This window comes from Schistocerca gregaria, chromosome 1 (assembly GCF_023897955.1).
Source record: "Schistocerca gregaria isolate iqSchGreg1 chromosome 1, iqSchGreg1.2, whole genome shotgun sequence".
In the NCBI taxonomy this organism is placed as follows: Eukaryota; Metazoa; Arthropoda; class Insecta; order Orthoptera; family Acrididae; genus Schistocerca; species Schistocerca gregaria.
The window spans coordinates 109,310,672-109,334,634 of NC_064920.1; the positions used below are offsets into that span (position 1 = coordinate 109,310,672).

The 23,963-nt window shown below is 39.3% G+C and overlaps 1 protein-coding gene across 1 annotated transcript in view; it reads left to right on the forward strand.

Moving 5' to 3' along the window:
• LOC126334570 (BTB/POZ domain-containing adapter for CUL3-mediated RhoA degradation protein 3) overlaps positions 1-23,963 on the forward strand; it is a 95,554-nt gene that overhangs the window by 61,581 nt on the left and 10,010 nt on the right. Inside the window, exon 4 of the mRNA XM_049996957.1 lies at positions 11,344-11,542. Coding sequence (XP_049852914.1) covers positions 11,344-11,542 — 199 coding nt within the window. The remainder of the gene's footprint in view (positions 1-11,343; positions 11,543-23,963) is intronic.

Genomic DNA, 23,963 nt, shown 5'->3' on the forward strand with positions numbered 1-23,963 from the left:
TGTCGGAAAAGAGACAGTTGCCATGTTTGTTGTGTTTTCTACCCCAGTACAAGGTCTACTTTTCATAACATTGTCATAGAAAGTCCTTATCTGAGATGTTCAACTTGGGCATCACATTGACTTGAATGTTGATCATCAAGCTGTTTACCCTTCATGTGAATTTCTGTGTTAGTCACTTTGTGGTGGATTTGTATTGATAACAGAAGTTTTGTCATTCATGGTGATTTCTTCCAGAAAATAATTGCCCATATTTTGCATTTCAGTCAAGTGGTGGCAGACTTTCACGTTCTTAACACTGCCTGCTCACAACGGTCTGGTAAAGTGCGCATCTATTGTTTACAGATGTCAGTTCCAGCTGCCTCTGTAGTTACCATGCTGATGTCATTATGCCAGTAATAAAATCAGTCTCAGAACTTTCTGGACAGAGACAGTCTATATCCATTTGAATCTGGTTACTGTATTCGAGCCTTGGCCTCCCTCTACAATCTGTAACACCTGCTCCTCCTGCACATGCACTCACTCACTCACTTGCTCTCTTTCTTTCTTTCTTTCTTCGTCCTTTACCAAACTACAATTTCCTTGGTGCCTTCTTTTAATCAGGTTGTGTCATGTGTCTCAGTTCTCCTCATTAGTTATCCAGTTTACCCATCTACTTGTCAGCATTCTTCTGTAGCATCAGATTTGCAAAGCTATTTTTCCCTTCTTGTCTGAACTGTTTATTGTCCATTTTTCACATCTCTAAAAGGCTGCTTTCCAGACATATACCTTCAGAAAAGACTTGACTTTACATTTGATTAACAGATTTGTAGTTTCAGGTGTACTTTCTAGGGGTTGCTGTTACCAGTGTGTATTTTACATCCTCTCTATTTTGACCATCATCAGTTAATTTACCACCAAATAACAAAACTCATCTAATGGTTTCAACTATATTCCATTACACTTGTTTTATTTTTGTTGCTGTTCATCTTATAACCTGTCTTCAAGGTGCTTTCCATTCCATTTAGCTACTCTCCAAAGTCCTTCTTTGACATCTGATAAAATTAGTGTCATGAACAAACTTCAAAGTTTTTATTTATTCTGCCTGAACATCAGTTACCTTCACATATTTCTTCTTGGTTTTATTCATAGCTTGCTCAATATACAGAGTTTATAACATTGCCTCACTTGTGTGCCCTTACACTGTTGTAACTGGAGTCTGTAGTCTGTATAAACTGTTCATAAGGTTTTGCTCCCTGTATTTTATCTCTGCTACCTTCAGAGTTTCAAATGGTGTAATCACTTCAGCACTGTCAGAAGCTTTCTACTACTACAAACTCCATGAATGTGCCTTTCTGTAACCTATCTTCTAAGATAAATCTTATGGTTAGCATTGCCTCGTAAGTTCCTATCTTTCTCCAGCCAATGCCCAAACTTATCTTCTCTGAGGACCGCCTGTACCAATTTTTCCATTCTTATGTAAACAGTTTGTGTCAGTTTTTAAACTTCGGAAAGTCAGGGAATTTTTGCATTTTGTCTAAAACCCCAGGAAAAGAAACAATTTGACAAAAGCTATTCAGTAAAAAAATTTGATTTATATGTTTATTGAAGCTTTGTCAGCTTCATGTTGAAACGCCAATCATTTTGTTAATGGTCATAGTTACTGTGATATTTCCTATATAAATATTTCATATATAAATAACAAGTTTGAAAATGTTGCAAAAAAAAAAAAAATAGGGACTGCTATGACTGTGTTTGGTGCATGTTGTACCATATGTTGCTGTGAATGAAATTTTCTCATTGAATTTTTCTTTAGACTTGAGAGGTGATCTCTGTCTCCAATCTTGAGAAAAAATGGATGTTAAGTAGCATGTTCATTTCCAATCGCATGAACACAGGAACGAAATATTCATATCTTGTACTTGTTTGAGAAATTTTATGACATGTTCGCCAATGATAGCACACAAAGAGAAGACTGTTTTGCCATATGGTGAACATACAGAATTTTACTTTCAGAGATATAGCAGAAGCTAGGGTTTTTATAGTATTTTTTTCAAATCAGTACTGTAATTTTTTAAGAGTTGTGTACAGCTAGTGTAAAGAGAACTTCCTAGTATGAAAAAATATGGAATTTATTTCTTTTTGTTACTGTTAGCCAATACAGTGAAACTTATACAGGATGTTCAAAAAGTCTCTCCACAGTTTCGTACGATTGTTAGCCGGGCACGCCGTATGCCGCAGTGAATATACCGAAATGAAACTTGGTGAAATACAAGTTATTAATTTATTGAATATTCATTTTTACTTACAAATTTTCACATTAAATATTGAGTGCCCCCCCCCCCCCCCTCCTCTCCCGTTGTTGAATACACAATTCAATTCGTCTAATCGTGTTTCCAAACACAACCTGTAACATTTCTTCTGTAACAGATGCAGTGAAAGTTGATATTGCAGTTTTCGATCATCGATGGTTTTTGAACGGTTTTTATAGACAGTTGCTTTCGCTGCACCCCAGAAGAAAAGAGTCAGGTCATGTTAGGTCAGGCGATCATGGAAGCCAAAGTCCCTGTGAAATTATGTGATCACCAAAAACATTTGCAAGCAGTGACATTGAAACGCGAGCTGTATGCGCGGTTGCACCATCTTGTTGAAAATAACCATTCAGTATTTCACTTAACACAAGATCTATGAATGGGTACAGAATATCACTGCAGTATCATTGTGCATTTATTGTTTCGTTGAAAAATATGGGACCCACAACTCGATGTCTAGAAATTGCAATCCAAACTCCTATTTTCACAGAATGAATTTGTTCCTCTTGAATACACAATGGATTTGCAGTACTCCACATATGAGAATTTTGTAAGTTCATGTACCCAGATAAATGAAACCACGTCTCATCAGTGAAAATAGTTTCATTAATAATATCCCTTCCATTTTGTTGAATGAAATTTTTGAACCATTGACAATAATGCAGTCTCTTGCCATGATCAGTATTTTTCAGTTCTTGCATGACTGTCACTTTGCATGGGAAAAGTTCTAATTTATTCCATACAGCTGTGTGGGCCATTTTGACACTAACATCGATTTCCTGGGCGAGTTTTCTTACCTTTTTGTTAGGACTCATAGACATTTTATCGGAAATATCAAGTAGTTTATCATCAGACAAAACACTAGGACGACCGCTTCTCGGTGCATCTGTCACTGAACCCGTACTTCGAAATTTGTTATTCAAATCTCGCACAGTATTGCAATGTGGGAGTGTTGTCTCCAGGAAAACTGAATTAAATGTTTGACGAACTGAAACTGTGTATTTACCACCAGCTTTGAACACTTGTTAGACTAAAAACACATGTTCTTCAATGGTTAGTATTTTAACAGTGACCAAAACGAAACAAAGGAACTAATTTTAAACGTTCACATCAACACGTAACGACACGCACCAATGATACTACTGATGCTGGCTGAGATAAACGAAACAGTGGAATGTTGGAAGAGTCCACTTGAAGGGAAGTAACCCAGGCAGGCTAACAGTCATATGGCAAGTGCGGCTAACAATCATACGGCACTGCGGAGAGACTTTTTGAACACCCCTTGTGTTTTGTTTCTACACTTCAGTTATCTTTCACACGTCAGCAATTACAGCAAATAGTGCAGCAGCTTTCCACACCTATTTCTATACAGAGTGAGGGAATGAATCTTGTTACTACAAATGTCTCTTAATTCACCAGTGAAAGATACTTTGATGAATAGTTGGGAAGGTTCTGCAAGTTGTCAGTTTTCTCACAGCTCCAGATTTATGAAAGAGTTTTACTGGGTCAGTTCTAGTCTGCATCAAAAATGCAGAATTGTTTTATTAGAAATAACATATTTGATGTCTGCCTGTCTGTTGCAAATACGGTTATGGAAACAAGGTAGTCATTAATGAACTGCTTGAGACAGTTCATTAAGGTTATAAATATAGATAATTTATCTGTAACACATCAAAGGTAATTAAGGTGACGACGTTCGCCTCTTCTCTCTGGATAGGTATAAGAACAAAAAGTTTGTATACTATTTGCTATAAATAATTTTCATATTTCTCAGGTGAAGAATAGGAAGAAAATCCTTTGGTAAGTTTGTCGGGATGTTCACTATTAAAAATATGATGGGTTACATGATTCCACCAAAACTGTAACAGAACTGGTGATTTATTTTGGTCTGAATTGCTAACCTTTTCCTATTTGAAGAAGAATCATCAAATATGAGTTTTGTTGAGAGGTTTAATTTTGCTTATTTTGCCAAAACACATTATAATTTAATCAGTCACCTTGCAGTAGGTGTTGCGACAGAATCCTGAAACACTGTCTCATTAAACAAGCAGTGAGTTTCCAAAGAGGTCAATAGCACACGGAAGATCTCATTGTGTCTGTTTACAGTGACACAAGAGAAAAAATGTTTTTCATATTAGCAAATTCTCTTTTCACTAACTGTCCATGACTCAAAGAAAGATAGAAAATTACAGCACTAGCCTGGGGGGGGGGGGGGGGCTGGGAAACTTTAGTGTCTGCTGTATTGCTGAAAATAATAACCATATGCTGAAACACTCACCTCTTTGCATCTTGCCATTGACCAGAATCATTTTGTGATCTCAAATGGTTTACAAGATATGAGGAATGTTATGAATATTGCATTCCTGCACTTGTGCAATTGGAAATGAATGTGCTACTTCGAATCCATTTGCTTGAGATTGGAGACAGAGAGACCTCCTCCCAAACCTAAAGAAAAAGTCAATATCTAAATTTCATTCACAGCAACATATGAGAAATATGCACCAAACACAAAATCATAGCAACCACTATTTGTCATTGAAACATTTTTGATCTTATTTATATACGGAAATAACACAATAACTATGAACATTAGTAAAATGATGGGCATTTTACCATGAAGCTGACATATGAAGTTACAAGAAATGTAAAAATAGTTTTTTTATCAAATATATTCTGTAAAATTGTTTGAGAAAGATTTCAGGGCATGTGACTCAGTTCTGTCAGCATAGTGCCTCACCGATCTGGCCCACTCTGGGTGATGTCAGTGTCACACAGAGTGCAGCGCAATCTTCTCTTTAGGTGGTGGTGCTTGCACACACATCATTGCAGCCTGGCTGTGCGACCCTCGTTTGTTGTCGTGATTTTGTGTGTTTGTGACACAATGTGACCAGCAAGGATCTGTGATGAGTAATTAGTGTGGTTTACATTGACATCTGTTCAAATGTACTGCCTGTCTTGCTTGCTGACATGGAGTTATCACAGAGAGAATCCATTTATTTTGAACCAGGGATACCAGAGCATGATAGGTTTGAATACATCTAAAAATTACACTTTTACATGCATATAGCTATCAGTCTCGTTGCAATGTGTGTGAATAAGATCTTCACGATCTTTAATGGTAGGCATTAAATATTGTAATTAGAACACTAGCAAGCAACCGTTGGGCTTTGGTTTGTGGCTATTGGCTTAGTTAACATAGAGCCTGCAGAGTGTGAGTGGTGGCTTTGGGAGTAGATGCCTGGTGCACAGGGGCGAGGTGACTCTTTGCGTCATTTCTGTCTTTACAGGCTAACATTTCCGATGCTGCTGTGGGTCTTAGTCAATATAAATTACTTTCAAACAAGAGAAAACCCGGGATGGAATGTAACAACATAATGAAGAGGATAGTTGCTACACACCATATAGTGGAGATGCTGAGTTGCAGATAGGCGCAACAAAAATACTGTCACAAAATAAGCTTTTGGCCAACATTGCCTTTGTCAGAAATAGACAACAGATGTACACATACTCACACAAATGCGACACACACACATAACCACAGTCTCTAGCGGCTGTAGCCAGACTACGAACTGCAACAGCAACAGCAGTGCATGATGGGAGAGACAACTGGGAGGGGTAAGGAGGAGGCTGGGACAGGGAGGGGGAGGGATGCAGAGTAGGGATGGGGGGCAATGAATTGCCTTTGGGAAGTGTGCAGGGAGGGGGTGGAGAGAGGGTAGGGCAGGTAGGTACAGTTAGGAGATTAGACAGTGGGTGGGGCAGAGAGTGGGTGGCTAGTGGAAAAAAGAGGAAAGTAAAAAGACTGGGTGTGTTGGTCAAATAGAGGGCTGTGTAGTGCTGGAATGAGAACAAGGAAGAGGCTAGATGGTCAAGGACACTGACTAATGAAGTTGAGGCCAGGAGGGTTACGGGAACATAGGATATATTGCAGGTGGAATTCCCACCTACACAAGTCGGAAAAGCTGGTCTTGGAGGGAAGGATCTATGTGGCACAGGCTCTGAAGCAGTCATTGAAATGTAGAATGTCATGTTGGGAGGTGTGTTCAGCAACAGGGTGGTCCAGTTATTTTTTGGCCAGTTTGTCGGTGGTCATTCGTGTGGAGAGACAGCTTGTTTGTTGTCATGCCCACATAGAATGCAGCACAGCACTCGCAACTTAGTTTGTAGATCACACGACTGGTGTCACGGATAGCCTTGCCTTTGATGGCATAGGTGATGTTTGTGACCATACTGGAGTAGGTGGGTGGTGAGAGGATGTGTGGGACAGGTCTTGAATCTTGGTCTGCTACGTACCTCCAATTACATGCGCACAAAGATTTTATTCTCTTACTTTGGACTGATATCCTCACTAGAGTGAGACATGTCTGAAAAATGCAGTATCTGGTTCATACGCTATGAAGTGTCTCCTCGCTCAGCAGTATAGGCAGGCATGCCTTGTGCAATCATACAAGGTAAAGAACTAGACTACTAGTTAGGTTACCATGTCTGTATCCATGCCAATCACTGCAAATGGCCATGGCTCCAATGCTACTGGATCAGACATAGCCCTTGCGGGGCCACCAGCCATCTCAGGATGCACTAAATTGATCATCAACTCTGACAGTGGAAAGGGTGATCCTGTTGGTGTCATCAATTCAGCAAGTGCACTGGAAAATAATGTTACTAGTTTCAGTGAAGAAAAGTAGTATTTCTAATTAGCTTCCATGTATATTTAGTCTGCTGCAGTGCAGGCAGGGAACGTGTCATGCGGTTGTGGTGTGTCCCAGCAACCAGATGTAATGCTGAGGCAGGCACATCAAACATAAATAAGTTGGATCTCAGAAAGTGGACATCAGGTAAGAACCAAATAAGCTCTTGGTGAATGTTCCATATTGGGGAAAGGTATCTAGACATTTTTATCCAAAACTCTGGATAAATTGCCCCTGGCTTATTTCTTTATGAAGCTCAATCCACATTTAGTCCCAGAAGTGGAAATTAATGCCAACCCTGAAAAGAGACAGTTAGGCATAGCAGTGACACATCTATCTATCTTAATCTTTTTTGGTTGTCATAAGGCTTCACAGTATAGGAAATTCTCGGAGAATGTGATGGGATTGTGTTTGCATCAATCAGTTCTGGATGATGATCATTGGGGTTAAGAGTGGGCATGAAAATGTGAAGTGATTTATTGAGGTTTCTCAAAGCAGATAATGTACAGCTTCCAAAATGCACTTGATAGTTATAGTGACACAGTAGCAGAGAAAAAGTCAGCTGAGAAGTTCTCAAAAGAAATTGAAAGAAAGATGAAAGTGAGTGAAAACAGCCAAGAGGACTACAGAATATCAAAACAAAACTTGTGGAAAGTGCAGAGAGAGACATATCTCAGATTGAAGTAGTAGTACCATCACTAAAAACTACCTGTTTGTCACTACACTTAATGTCCATGTATGCGTTCTTATCAGATTAGTCTGTTACCGTGTCTTCCGTAACCCTTTCATTCAAATGATATCTGGACATTATTTTAAATCTCTTTGTAGAAAGTGTAATTTTTTACTGAGATAGATAATGCTCTTCACTTTTATGTCAGTGTGCCCCCAGCAGCTGATTTTTCCTTGTGTTAATGTTTTTTAATAATGTTTAAAAATAATGTTTTACTTTCTTTGCAACCTGCTCACATTCTACACTGTACAATCACATTAATGTGACCACCTGTCAGAAGCTTGAATACACTTCCCAAGAATAGACGCATACTTGTTGATCCATTCTGCCTTCCAGAATGATGAAATCACCCAAGGAACGCCATGAAAATATTCCTCAGGCCATAAAATTCCCTTTTCTGGCCTATCCAATGTAGCATAGACTTGATTCATCTGGAAAGGCTACCTGTTGGCATTTAGTGGACATCCAGTTGCTGTATTAGCCTGCAAAATTCCAGCCTTTGTTGCCAGTGAACAACAGTCAGCATAGGTACACACTCAAGGCGCCTGCTGTGGAGGCCCATACGCAGCAATGTTCACTGAATTGTTGGTGACGATACACTGTTGGTGGCCCCTTGGTTCATCTGGATGGTCAGTTGCTGGACAGTTGCATGTCTATTTGCCTTTACAGATCTCTGCAGCCATTGTTCATGCCCCCCTTCCCCCTACTTAACCTCTGGTCAGTGGTGCACCACAGTTCCCTCAGTGCCAGTTTTTTATATAACAATTTTGCCAGAGGCCTGGTATACTTCAACCACAGTGGCACATGAACAGTTAACAAACTTAGCTGTATCAGAAATGCTTCCAACCTTGGCCTGAAAGCCAATTATCATGCCCTTTGGATGCCAAATAAATCGTTCCATCCCTGCATTACAATGACTGCACTGTTTTTTGTGTCCATATTATGCTTTGTATACTTGCCCCTACTAGTGCTGCCACCTGCAGTCTGTGAGTGATTATTTCACATTAACATCAAACATAGGTGATCCATGCAATTTTCCGGTGCTTTTTCTTTTTACATTGTCGTATCCTGGTAATTATATGTCTTCGTTAAAAGAAACCATGTTCCTTTTAAAGGTTTTTTTCTTCTTTTAAGTCAAGAGTATAGCCCCCATTATGTTCCTATACATTGACAAAATTTGTAGATTTTGTCATAAAATTGATCAAAATTAGTTAGGGTCTAAGCACAGTGCGACTCTGTAAAACTGAAAAATTGTGTGTGTGTGTGTGTGTGTGTGTGTGTGTGTGTGTGTGTGTGTGTGTGTGTGTGTGTGTGTCCGCACTGTGCTTAGACCCGCGCGCGCGGAATAAATTTCAGTATTACTAAAAGTTGTTGAAACTGAATATTGCATTGGGCTATGGTGGAAAATTTGTTAATTTTTCCGCCAATATCTTTGTGGAATTATCCTCTTTATTAGTGTACCTTTGTCATAGATCAGTAATGCAGTGAACAGTCAGATTTCAGGCAGGGATTTTAAGAAACATCACTCATGTGAAATACACTAGTCACCTACTGGAGATGTATTTTGACAAATTGTTATCAGTTTCATATATGCCAGAAAGAGTTGATTACACATATCCTGGAGCAATGTTGTAAGTCCTGACTGTAAGGTAGGATCGGAAGGAAAAAGTCTGTGTCAACTGCTGGATATACACAGCCAGCGAAAGTGCAGTGGACAGATGATGTGTGTCGAAGGAATATTGTCACATTGTCAGGTCAGTATACCACGACCTCCAAAATTGTAACACATTTTGAAGAATACGGCAAATATTCCAACAGTCATGATTGTTAATTCAATTAAAGCTGTGCTATTAGGTCTGAACTTAACCACAACATCGTAATTCGTGACATATACAGAAGAAACAAATGTATGTAACGATAAAGACTGTTAATTTAATTTTTGTGAGTAAAACTGTGGTAATCCATCCTGACCTAGCCCCTGCAGGTCAGTCTGTTACCACAGCCAGGTATTTTAGCTTTCACATTTGTTAGCTTCGCCATCTCACAACCACACTGTTACATTCCAACCTTATGTAAATCTCGGGATAGGCTTATATAGATCAGTTTATCACCACAATCAGCCTTTTAACTCTCACACTTCTTGGCATTGCCAATTTACAGCCAAACTTCACAGTCCAGTCAGATATTTATAACAACAAAGATTAGAAATTTAATTGCTGCTTATTATACTCGTAGAAGTTTAAGCTGTGATGTTAGGCCCCAGCCTGATCTCCACCTCGTAATTCATGATATATTCAGAAAAGAAAGTCAAGTACTTGTGACAACAGCAAAGAGGAGGATGATTTTCATTTTGGCACTAGAAATTCATTGCCTCTTTTCTTGCCTGTCATTGGCTATGCGAAACTGGCCCATTGCCAACCTTTGAACAGCAGAGAAACAGCACTGTGATTTTTGCTGGTTTTGATCTAGACTTCATCCCCAGAAAGAAGTTTGCACTTCACAAATTCACAAAGATCAATTACTTGAAGTATTTCTTGAAGTGTGCAATTAGCTCAAAGAAGTCTTTTTGGAATAACATAATATACAGTCCTTAATGGCGTAAGTGCAGCCTAATATAAAATTCGTCTAACTCTTGATGGTGTATCTGTAAAATTACCTAATGTGTAAACACAAGTTAAGAGTTTAAATGTCATAATTAGACTCCATAGAGCATTGTTTTTCCATTGTGGGAGGTGATGATTAAGTAAGTGTACGAAATAGATTTAATTACACCCAAATTAAAAGTCTGATGTATTTGTTGACCAAAGTTAGTTAATTAATAAGTGCCTATTGGATATTGTACATGTGTGTTCCCATCTTAAACTATGAACCAGTCAAGTGTTTGTACTGACATTAATAATATAGTACAAAAAGATCTAGTGTAAAGTTTTGCTTCTGTTTTGCTGTGAAATATTTATCTGGCTTCTCATACAAGTTAACATCTCTATTATTTTCAACATTTTAGTAGTCTTGTAGCAAATTGCTTTTTTGTGCCGGTTATGAATGGATGTGATAAGTTTGAAGATGAAAGAGCAGAATGTAAACAGCCAGTAACCAGTGTCATGCAAAGGTGAAAAGGTAGCTCAGTATAATAATGTAATAGTACGAAGAAAAATTTACTAAATGTAAAATTATGATCACCAGAATAGTTTATCTATTTTACTCTAGCTCACAAACAGTTTTTGGATGGACGTAAATGTGCACTTCTCTCTGGTACAGGTACTGTTCATTTTGAACGCTGTTTTGATGAGGGTGTGAATAGGTTCAAGTCAAAAATTAATCTGTTCTGAGTTCCATTCTCTTCATAGTACTTGATTTTTGTGCCATTTAACCCTGCCTTCTTTTGCTTTCTCTCCATTTGTATACACATAACTTGCCATCAGTGTATATTGGTTTCTTTAGTTTCATGCATTTTGCGTGAGTGTGTTTTTTGTATGTTCCTATTCACATGCACATTATCTTCTTCTCAGGTTACTTTCTTATCGTCCCTACTATGAGCAGGCGTGATAAATATCGAAAACAAATGTCATCATGATGAACAATTTTGAGTTCAAAGAGTAATGCCTGGGAATGAAATAGTGTACTTGTATTGTTTCAGCACATCTGATGACAATCTGCTGAAAAATATAGAACTATTTGACAAACTGTCCCTGAGGTTCAGTGGAAGGGTATTGTTCATCAAGGATGTTATTGGTTCAAGTGAGATATGCTGTTGGAGTTTTTATGGCCACGGAAAGAAGGTTGCAGAAGTTTGCTGCACATCAATTGTGTATGCAACAGACAAGAAACACACAAAGGTAATATTTTGTCTTTTATCTGTCAAGCCATAAATTAATCTCATGGGAGCAGGCTGGCCTCATTTTGTGAGTTTTCCATTTCTTTTGAAGAGCTTATTGTTTCTCATTTCACCTCCAGAATACATTGATGAGCCCGAACATTGTGATCAAAATCCACAGTGAATTTGAATGCCACCTAGTAGGGCTCAGGGCATGTGGTGCGGTAAAGAAATTATATAAGCAGAGCAGAAAAGAATGGGAATCATTTTAGTGACTATAAAGGCCACAGATTGGGAAATCCACTGACATAGTGACATTGATAAAGGCTACCACTCACTGGAAAGCAGAAGTATTGAGTTGTTAAGTGCACAAAAAAGATTGCCCACTTTTGGAGTAACCCCTGTTTGACTAGAGCACGCGCGTGCACACATGCTTCTGCTTGGTGTCAGATGGACTAACAGTAACGACTCAATGCCTCCGCTTATCAGTGAGTGGTCTCCTTTAATCCAAAAGTATTCACGTTCTACCAGGATTTTTCTACAACATTTGATAAAGTGTAGTTGTTATGGGCTAGCGACTGAAAAGGAGCACCTCAGAAACAGCGAAACTATTCTCGTGCTACTGTCATGAGCATCTGTGGAAGTGTTTGAAGAATGGTGAAACCACGAGTTGGTGAAAAGGTATTGAGCATCTACACTTCATTGCAGGTCATGGAGGTCAGAGGCAATCTTTGTCAGATCTGATGGCAAATTACAATGCTGGCACATCCACAAGTGTTTTGGGGTACACTGTTCAACAAAGATGGTGAAACATTGGGCTCTGCAGCAGACAAGTCCTGTGTGTTCCCATGTTGACCCAACAACATATTTCAGTGACATGGAGTCATTGAGTTTGGACCTTGGATTAGTGGCTACATGTCACCTAGTCAGATGAATCATGTTCCTTGTTACACCAGGTCCATGGTGATGTCTGAATACACCATCATTCAGGTGAACAGCTGTTTGAAACTTGCACTGGACCACAGACGTAGGCCGTGGGGCAGTAATATGCTATGGAGGTAATTCACCTCTGCTTTCATGGACCTGTGGTAGTAATTAGAGGCACCATGATAGCTGTGGACTACATGAGAATTATTGTGGACCATCTAGCTAACTTCATGCCTGATGTCTTCCCCAGTGGCGAAGGCATTGACAAGCAGAATAACTGCCAATGTCACAGGTCAAGAGTTGAGCTGGAGTGATTCGAGAAGCTTGATAATCGTTTTGTGTTGTTGGCCACCAAACCTGAAGCCAATGAAACACATCAGGGATGCTACTCGACAGCAACTCCACACCCATAAACCAAAATTTATTCGTATTGCATGACCTCTCTGTAGACATCTGGTGCCACATCCATCTGTAAAAGAGTGAAGCACTTGTCAAATCGATGGCATGCAGAATTGCTGCTGTATTTTGGCTCAAAGGGCGATCAACACGCTATTAAGCAAGTGGTCATGGTGTTTTGGCTCATCGATATGAATACAATATCACAAGTACATTCATCTATAGAGCTAACATAATTTCCTTAACAGCTTGCTTCTTCATTAATTCATGAATACTAATAAACAATTTTCAATAATGATAGAAGCTAAAGAGATGACTTAAAATTTGTGCCACAGCCAGGACTTGAACCCGGATTTCGTGCTTACGAGGCAGATGTGCTACTATATTTACTCAAAACTAAGTCGCAGTTCTTTTCAGGTTTTCGTAATCCACAAAACCGCCTGCGGGTTAAAATCGAGTGCAAAGAAAGCGGAAGTTCTGAAAAATGTTGGTAGGTGCCACCACAACTAACTTCTACCATCAAATATATGTAGCGCTAAATAGGCATGTTTTGCAGGCACAAAGATAAATACTGGCACCAAAATCTCTGCATCAGTAAATAAATTAAAAAAGAAAAAAAAAGCTAGAAGATGAGCCTTGTTTCTCTGCCCTGAGTTTTGACCACTGCATTTTCATACATTATCCAATGAAGTAAATAGTGTTTGTCTTTGAATGTAGCAGCCTTTGAGATATTCGTAGCAACAATAATAAATTTCTTTGCACAAAATACCAATAATGCACAAGGCTTTAGGATTGTTGCACGAGTTGATATACTGGGCTCATTAAGATTTCACGTGGCGGCACCTGTTGCATTGTGGAAGTTTGTGAAGTGCTTGTTGGTGTTAGTGAACCATTTTTGAAGCGCTTTCATTATAGTGCCAAATTCAAAAGGGGGGGGGGGGGGGGAGGGGTTATTTCTTTTTCGGAACAAAGTTCTAATTGTGCTGCAGGTCTGCAATACAGGATTGATGAGACCAATGTCAGGCGATGGCGACTGCAGCGAGAGAAATTATTTGAATGTTCAAGTAGCAGGAAAGTGTTTAGTGGGCCAAAGTGTGGCCAATGCCATGCACTAGATGTGATTTTAAATGAACCTGTTAAGCAACAGCGTCAGAAATTCCTGCCTGTGAATGCTGAAGTTTTAAAAATTAAGGCACACAAAATTGCTAGAGAGAAAAAAATCGAAAAATTTAAGGCTAGTCGCAGCTGGATTGATCTGTTTATGAAGCGCTGTGGTTTTTGACTTCGGATGCGAACTTCAGTTATGCAGAAGCTGCTGAAAAATTGTGAAGAAAAACTTATGGAATTTCAGCGCTTCATAATCAGACGGCGCACAGAAAAGCAATACCTTCTTGGTCATATATCAAATGCTGACCAAACTTCCTTATATTTTGACATGCCGTCAAATTGTACAATTGACGTCAAAGGAAAGAAAGACATAAGTGTTCTTACATCAGGGGGTGAAAAACAGCAGATGTCTGTCATGCTGGCTTGCACAGCAGATGGACGTAAATTACACCCATTCATAGTTTTCAAGTGAAAGACTTTACCGAAATCGGAAGTGTTTCCAAAAACTGTAATTGTATGACCAAATGAAACTGGGTGGTTTTTGGAGGACATGATGCTGGAATAGATTGGGCATGTGTGGAATTGTCCTGGCGCAATGCTTGGTTTACGCAGTCTGCTGGTATTAGATGCATACACAGGCCGTACAACACCTGCAGTAAAAGGAAAATTAGGAGAAAGCAAAATGGACTTGGCAGTAATTCCAAGTGAGATGAAGTCAATTCTGCAACCACTTGATGTATGTTTGAATAAACCATTTAAGGACAAGCTAAAACGCATATACACAGACTGGCTTTCGAAAAGCGCCAGACAACTGACACCAACAGGACTTGTAAAACTCACAAGTTTGTTGCAAATGTGCCAATGCATTTATGATGCATGGAAGTGTGTTCCAAATCACTGTGCAACAAGCATTTAAAAAAATGGTAGATATCCAATGCAACAACACCACACTCTGAATTTGAAGTCATCACTAAAAATCTACTATGAAAATCTGAATGGCAAGACTGTTTGGGATATATGTCAATATGGCCAACTCTACGTTTTGAATTGTTTCATAGCTGTGACAAAAGATGGTTGCTAATAGAAACTTTTGTGAATCGTGACTCACATGCAGTATTCTCTTCACCATAAGAATAATACGAATGTAAACATTATGCCATGTATCCTTTTGTGTTTGCTGTTATCACATTTAAATCCTGTCTGCCTAATAAACTATGAAACTAGAGTGAGACAACAGCAAATGCAGAATAATGTACATATCGTGTCATGTTTATATTTGTATTATTCTTATGCTGAATAGTGATTCAGTCATAAATAAAGCATGGCAACTGACTAGATTTTTTGAATCTAAGATGACTCTAATTTCTGTGCAGTCTCTTGCCATTATTTCGCTACTGAGACAATTCCTCTCTCTCTCTCTCTCTCTCTCTCTTTCTCTCTCTCTCTCTCTCTCTCTGTTTTTTTTAAAGCGGCGGTAGCGCACACAAAAGCAAGCCATGCCGCGAGTGGCAATAGGTCGTAAACACTCATTATCGGAGAGTGTCAAACAATGCATGACACAGCACAATAATGCATTTTGAGCTTAGAGTGACGCAAACACCTATAACAAAGAGAAAAAAAGCAATCAATTCAGTCCAGACATAGCACATGAAAAAGGAATGGTGCCCGTATAAATATGGATGGAGTGCCCGACACACAGCAATGGCTACCTGGTAAAGCTTAACTACTAAGCTTAAGACTCGAACCAAACTACTATAGCTGTATCTTCATCCATTCGACCTAAATTCTCTCTCATGCTACAATGGACTAACTTCGTTTGGATTTGGAGGTGCGGTCTAAAACTTTTCTCTCCCTTTGAATTTCAAGTCACAAATTTCAGGTGCGACGTAAATTCGGGAAAATTTTTTTCCTTTATTTCAAGTCTCTTTCAGGTGCGGCTTGGATCTGGGTGCGGCTTGGATCTGGGTGCGGCTTGGATCTGGGTGCGGCTGAGGTCTGGGTGCGGCTGGGATCTGGGTGTGGCTGAGATCTGGGTGCAGCTGGGATTCGAATAAATACGGTAACCATCACAACACTATAGCAGTATGGTTGGACAGACTACCCTAGTCTAATGACCTCCCTAACAAACTTCAGTTCTCGCCTTCAGTGAAGTTTGTGTTGGGAAGGGCATTGGACTATGGTAGTTCGTGCAGCTTGTTGGCCATTCTACTACAGTAATGTTATGGTTATCACGTGTGCCTAGTAAGCAGGAGGTTCAGGCTCATGTCCTGGCTGTGACACAAATTTTAATTCATCTTTTCAGCTTCTATTATTATTATTATTATTATTATTATTATTATTATTATTATTATTATTATTATTATTTAAGATAAAGTTGAGACTCATATGTCTCAAGGAAATTGTAATTCCATCAAATAAATTAATAAATAACATCAAGCCATACTTAATTATACACGGCTGTTGTGCCATAGGTGCTGGCCCTCGTGATGTATTTATGACACCTGATTTTGTACCATTACAAAATTTAGATGATCCTCATTAAATTTTTGTTGAAATTTAGAAACTAATTAATTTCAGGCAATGCTATTACTACAAAGTAAATAGTGAGAATGTGTTCCATATGTCTATGTTAACAATGGGGAAGAGCCCAGAAACTGAGACAAAACTCTTTACTCTGCATTTAGTTAAAGTGTTCATGAAACCTAGGAGCTTTCATAGTAAAAATATGCTCAGTTCCAAGCCTACTAAGATTTTTGCAGTTACTTGATAAATTGTTGTGGCTCTATGAGAGACAAATTCAATAAGGACATTGTGCTTCTTATTCATATTGAGTAAATGCTGGAACAAAAGTTGTGTGTCAATATATCTGATACACCACATTCCACAAACATTTTCCATTACTTCATTGATTCCTTGTAGTTTTTGGCCATTGACCAAGTGAGTGAAGACAGCCAGATGAGGACCACATCGGCAAAGGCTGGCTATGAGGGGGTTGAGTGTAGGCAGGGAAATACTGTAGCTACCGGCTGGAGTGAACTCATGGTGCGGCACTCAGACATTGTCATTGTGAATAGAGTGGTGCCAGAGGATACACACAGGGTGTCAGTGTGAAGAAGTGGCCAGCAGGCAGGATGCTTATAGTTGGAGGCAGTCTGATTGTGGCCCAGGGACAGTGTGGAGAGAGGTGCTGGTATGAGGGCATAACAGTGACAGCTGTGAGTTCCAGAACTGTGAGACAAACAGCATCAGCTGTTACTACTCTGCCTAATATTGGGGTCAAACAATTTCCGCTGCCCCCATGGATGATGCCACTTGCTTCTGTATAAATGCTGTTGCTGCACCTCACACTGGTAAGCAATACACAAAATAAACTGATCTTAGGAAATATCTTCCAGTGCCATGGATATTATGGAACTGTATGGCTTAGGGGATGCCACAGAATATTCTGCATGCACAGAACTGAGTTTAACATAATTGTGCAGTAAGAAACCAAACTAAATTACTTCATGAGGGTGTGATGAAGAGTTTGGTTTTTCAATGCAAAAAAATATCCCTTCGAATTGCGGTGTGGGTTGAAAGTTGGTAAATACATCCAAAGTGAAATGGCTGTAGTGGTTTCACCAAGGTTGCACATCAGACCCTGACAGAAATTGTATCTTCACCATATGGTACGTAATGGTTTTATTAAATAGCTTCTTGCTGTGGAATAATCAAGGATAACGTAGCATTGTGGACTCCAGTTTCTTCCACATTCCTAGTAAATTATTGAATGAGTAAATATCTCGTGATCTTATTCACTGTATGTATTACGACTGCCTCTATAGTCTAGGATGTGGTGTTGTCAGCTGAGATCCAAAGGACCTTCTTCCCAGTCGGGTCAGACCATACCAAGTAGTCAAAGAAAAAACTAATTGGTTGCTTGAACATTGCAGAAAATTTTTTTATTTCCTGGGTGAACTCCCCAATGTTTAGTAGCCACAAAAACACTTTTAAAAAAAATTGTTGTTTATTATTTTGAAATGGCAGCCGTATTTGTTCCAGGCCACATGCATTTTTTCATATTTGCAAGCGTCTACATTTTTACAATTGTTCAGTAGTGGATTGTTCTAAGCCTTTCAGATAAAATGCATTTAGTTCAACACACACTGGGCTACAAATTAACATCATTATCACTTAGCTGAATCTATTCTTTAATATATTTTTAATAGTTCATAGTCATTAGCCACAAATTTAAAAAAAAAAACTCAATTTTTGAACAGTAGTTTTCCAAAGAAAGATTAATTTCTCAGCTTTAATATTTCTTCTGCTATTACACTGTTTAATATAGTTACTTGTTATAGAGTATCAGTGGTGAGCAGCTTACACAAAAAAATACACACTATTTAAAAATGGATTTTTTAAGTTTTTCCACTTTGTAACCTGCAATATTTTTGTTGGGGGACCAGATAAAGATCTGAATTTCATGGTTAATACAACTTTGATATTCAATTGGAAGTTATGGAAAAAAAATTACAAACACGATTCAAAAATACATTTCTTAACATCTGCGATACCTAGGCTTAGGGAATAAAATATGATTTGTTGTTGTTGCTGCCTTCAGTCCGAGACTGGTTTGATGCAGCTCTCCGTGCTACTCCATCCTGTGCAAGGTTCTTCATCTCCCAGTACCTACTGCATTCTACATCCTTCTGAACCTGTTTAGTGTATTCATCTCTTGCTCTCCCTCTAAGATTGTTACTGTCCACACTACCCTCCAATACTAAATTGGTGATCTCTTGATGCCTCGGAATATGCCCCACCAACCGATCCCTTCTCCTAGTCAAGCTGTGCCACAAATTTCTCTTCTCTCCAATTCTATTCCATACTTCATTAGTTATGTGAACTACCATCTAATCTTGAGTATTCTTCTGTAGCACCACATTTCGAAAGCTTCTATTCTCTTCTTGTATAAACTGTTTATCGTCAACGTTTCACTTCCATACATGGCTACACTCCATACACATACTTTCAAAAATGACTTCCTGACACTTAAATCTATAATCAATGTTAACAAATTTCTCTTCTTCAGAAACCCTTTCCTTGCCATTTAAAGTCTACATTTTATATCCTCTCCTTCAACCATCATCAGTTATTTTGCTCCCCAAATAGCAAAACTCATTTACTACTTTAAGCCTCTCATTTCCTAATCTGATTCTCGCAGCATCACCCGATTTAATTAGACTACATTCCATTATCCTCGTTTTGCATTTGTTGATGTTCATCTTATATCCTCCCTTCAAGACACTGTCCATTCCGTTCAACTGCTCTTCCAAGTCCTTTGCTGTCTCTGGCAGAATTACAATGTCATCGGAAAACCTCAAAGTTTTTATTTCTTCTCCATGGCTTTTAATTCCTAATCTGAATTTTTCTCTTGTTTACTTTACTGCTTGCTCAATATACAGATTGAATAACATCGTGCATAGGCTACAACCCTGTCTCACTCCCTTCCCAACCACTGCTTCCCTTTCATGCCCCCTTGACTCTTATAACTGCCATCTGGCTTCTGTACAAATTGTAAATAGCCTTTCGCTCCCTGTATTTTTCCCCTGTCACCTTCTGAATTTGAAAGAGAGTATTCCAGTCAACATTGTTAAAAGCTTTCTCTAAGTCTACAAATACTAAAAATGTAGGCTTGCCTTTCCTTAATCGACTTTCCTGTCATTGTAGGACTAATAACAGTGGATGCCAATAGACGATGCAATTCTAGTTCGTACATACACATCTACTTAAAGAGTTAACCGGTGTAGAAACCCACTTTGCTGAGTTGAAAGAGCTCGGCCTACCTTCGTAACGTACACGCCGCGACCTGTCATTCTCGTTGGTCTCGTGCTCTGAATAACTGCCATCATTCGCTAGCGAGATCACGTGACATAATCTATGACTGGCTGACAAAAGTGCATTGCTCAACGCAATCTCTATTTTAGAGTTTCGGAAGCTACCGTGCTGTAATTTGTGGAATTTGTTTATATACTTAAGCAATACGAAAATAAACTTGTGCATATTGTCTCGCATCAAACAAATTTTCCAAACGCATTGTTTTTCCTGGTTTTCGTTTCCTAAAGTGCTGGGATGTCGTCCGCTGGTATAAGACCTTCACGATTCAAAGGACTGATAGGTTTTACAGCTCCGAGTGAAAGTATACTGTTACTTAACACGGATGTATTTTTACCTGCTTTATATGTAATTTCATCCGGGAGAAATTGTGTTTTTAACTGGGAAATCCAGGTAAAATCCAGGAATATTTTTTTATTGTCCATGTAGACACCCTGGCTTTGTTAGGCCTGACTCCCCCACAGCCGTCAGTAGTTCTAATGGAATGTTGTCTACACCCGGGGCCTTGTTACAACTCAGGTCTTTCAGTGCTCTGTCAAACTCTTCATGCAGTATCATATCTCCTATTTCATCTTCGTCTACATTCTCTTCCATTTCTATAATATTGTCCTCAAGAACATTGCCCTTGTATAGACCCTCTATATACTCCTTCCATCTTTCTGCTTTCCCTTCTTTACTCAGAACTGAGTTTCCATCTGAGCTCTTGATATTCATGCAAGTGGTTCTCTTTTCTCCAAAGGTCTCTTTAATTTTCCTGTAGACAGTATCAACCTTATCGCTTGTGATATGCGCCTCTACATCCTTACTTTTGTCCTCCAGCCGTCCCTGCTTAGCCATTTTGCACTTCCCGTCGATCTCATTTTTGAGACATTTGTATTCCTTTTTGCCTACTTCATTTACTTTATATTTTCTCCTTTCATCAATTAAATTCAATGTCTCTTCTGTTACCCAAGGATTTCTACTAGCCCTCATCTTTCTGCCTACATGATCCTCTGCTACCTTCAGTATTTCATCTCTCAAAGCTACCCATTCTTCTTCTTCTACTGTATTTCTTTCCCCCATTCTTGTCAATTGTTCCCTAATGCTCTCCCCGAAGCTCTCTACAACCTCTGGTTCTCTCAGTTTATCCAGGTCCCATCTCCTCAAATTCCCACCTTTTTGCAGTTACTTCAGTTTTAATCTACAGTTCATAACCAATAGATTGTGGTCGGAGTCCACATCTGCCCCTGGAAATGTCCTACAGTTTAAAACCTGGTTCCTGAATCTCTGTCTTACCATTATATAATCTATCTGAGACTTTCCAGAATTTTCAGGTTTACAGTTTGTGCAGTGTAAATTCTGATTCTTCACACTGCATCTGATTTGCAAACAAATGATAAAGATGCTTTTTGCAGTCTTACAGTTATGCATTGTAATTAATCACTTACATCATATTAAACAAATATATTGTGTCAAGAATGAATTTTTACACTGCAGCGGAGTGTGGGCTAATATAAAACTTTCTGGCAGGTTACAAATGTGCGCCGGACTGAGACTTGAATTTGGGACCTTTGCCTTTTGCAAACAGAAACTCTTCTGACTGAGCTACCCAAGCATGAGCTGTTGTCACAGCCTTGCTTCCACCAGTACCTCATGGAGGTTCTGGAGGAGATGAGATACTGGCAGATGTAGAGCTGTGAGGCCAAGCCATGAGTTGTGCTTGGGTAGATAGTCACAAGAGTACTTGCCCACAAAAGGCAAAGTTTGACTCTTGGTCCGGCACACAGTTTTAATCTGCCAGAATGTTTCAAATGAATTGTGTTTACACTGGACATTTTGTACCTTGACTTTCTTATCATGCAGTGGAACAATTTCACTTGACACTGGAAAAACTGAATCGTACTCCAAAATTATAAAATGCATCTTATGTAAGTTTTTTCATCAACCATGCCACCCATGAATAGCTGTGTCACATGACTGATGCCAGCTGTGGCAAACATACAGAATCTCTCAAGCACTGATTGTCAGTGGCAGATGTGATTCTTCATCCAATAGCAGGGAAACCTCTCTTTCCAGGTCATCCAGTTTGAGAGCCAATTTATTTTGGGCCACGTCACCTCAGACAAATAGTTATGGGGTAGCTGCACTTAATTAGCAAGTGGCTATGGAAGTAAGACGACATAGCTTTACTACCTAACACTGAAAAATACACCACTATCAAATATGAGCTTCTTTGAATCGGAAGTTAAGCAACTTTTATTGATCTACACTAAAATCTCTGCAGTTGTGCACTGTCTCAACTACTTAGTCATCTTCACATGCTGTTGGATGGCGAAATTAACAGTGAAATTGCGCAGAAAATTGGCTGTCATGCTTGTCTGCAGATGCAGTAATTACATATGTTGGCGACCTTGACACTCTTGCTCAGACTGCTGACTGAGTAGTCAAGCTGTATCCACCAGCGGGTGTTGCCAACATCTCTGCCAGTACAGAGACTTCCTCGGAAGCACTACAAGCACAAGTAACTGAAATATCTAACCAAGTCACAGCACTGCAAATACTGAGTTCCACACGTGCGTCTCAGTGGCAATGCTCTTCCAGCAGAAATAAGAAGAAGAATATCTGCTGGTATCCTGTGCCACATACTGAATACTTTGTTATGCACATTCATGGTAAGACTGTTTTCTTCAGTCAACCTCTTTTGTCTTTGTATCATATACCAGTATGCAATGGAAGACACACCTAAGACCACTTCTGCACCTCATTCGGACTTTATGAATGTGTTCAAATCTCATTTGGATTGTGCAGTACCACCCAGACTTTCCTGCAATTTATAAATGAAGTAGCTAGAGAATTAAGAGTTCTGTTATGTCTACATTGTTGACTGGGTTGTGATGTCATCCAGTGGGGTAGTGTCTAGCACACCTACAATGACTGTTCACTAGACTACAAGGACATACCTTAGTGTTTTGGGGTAGTGGAAGAAAAATTCTTAGGGTATGCTTCACGAGGAATCCTGCAATTTCAATACCGAGTGGAAGATATTTCACAGTTTACCAGTCCATTACAATATGGGAATTCTGCTGTTTCTTGGGCTTGACACACTTTTACTGATGTTTTGTTTTTGCAGTCGTGCATTGTTGACAGCACTCTCAATGAGGTGTTAAAAGATTTCCCTAAATCTGGAGACACAATACAGTAGACTAATGAAAAGAAAGCATTCTTGGCTACTTGTGCAGAGTCTGCATTGTTAGCTCATCCTCTTCCTGGTGCACACCTTGCAATGCGGTGGACACATCATCAACTGCAACTATAACTGAGTTACAACAATGTGTGCAACATAATTGACAACCTTTAACTTTCTTCAGCAAAAAAATTATCACCTTCACAAACAAATTGGCCAACTGATAGCCACGAGCTTTTTGCAGCATATGCGTCAATCAAAAAGCATAGGCACGTGCTTGAAGGTAGACATTTTAACCTTCTCACAAACCTTAACATATGTCTTCAAACTAAGTCAGGCTTACAGCTCCAACATATTCAGATACTGAGGTCAAACATAGCACTAGACTGTGACATACCAGCGCAATAAATGTGACTGTTCATTATGGCAGTTTTTCACAAACAAGCCACCTTCTTCACCCAATACCATATCCTTCAGCAATATTTTGATTGTCTATCATCACACTGTCAAATGGTGGATATACTACCAAAGATCCTCGCCATCCATCCTAAAGCACTATTCTGTCCTCCAACCATCCTTCACAACCTCCTAGTTCATCCCTATGCCAGTCCCAATGCCTGTGCAAGACTAGGCGCAAGACTTGACCAGTCCACTCTCCCAGCACTTCCTATTCCAGTCCTGTCACAGGCTTTTCCTACAGCATCAGAGGCTGGGCCATCTGTGAAAGCAGCCATGTCATATATCAGATCCGCTGTCTTCTTTGCTCAGCTTTTTTTTTTATGTTGGTATGACTACAAACCAAGTGTCACCTCAGGGCGCAGAGCTCTTTCGTGAGTAGGTGCTTGGCTACCACAAGGCCCCAGCCTTTGCAGCACTACTTCCTTTTCTGTGTTGCAAGCCTATACTTCCAGTATCCCTTTCTCCTCTGCCTTTCTATCAGATGGTCTTTCTGGTGTAGATCCTACTTGGACCTGGTACA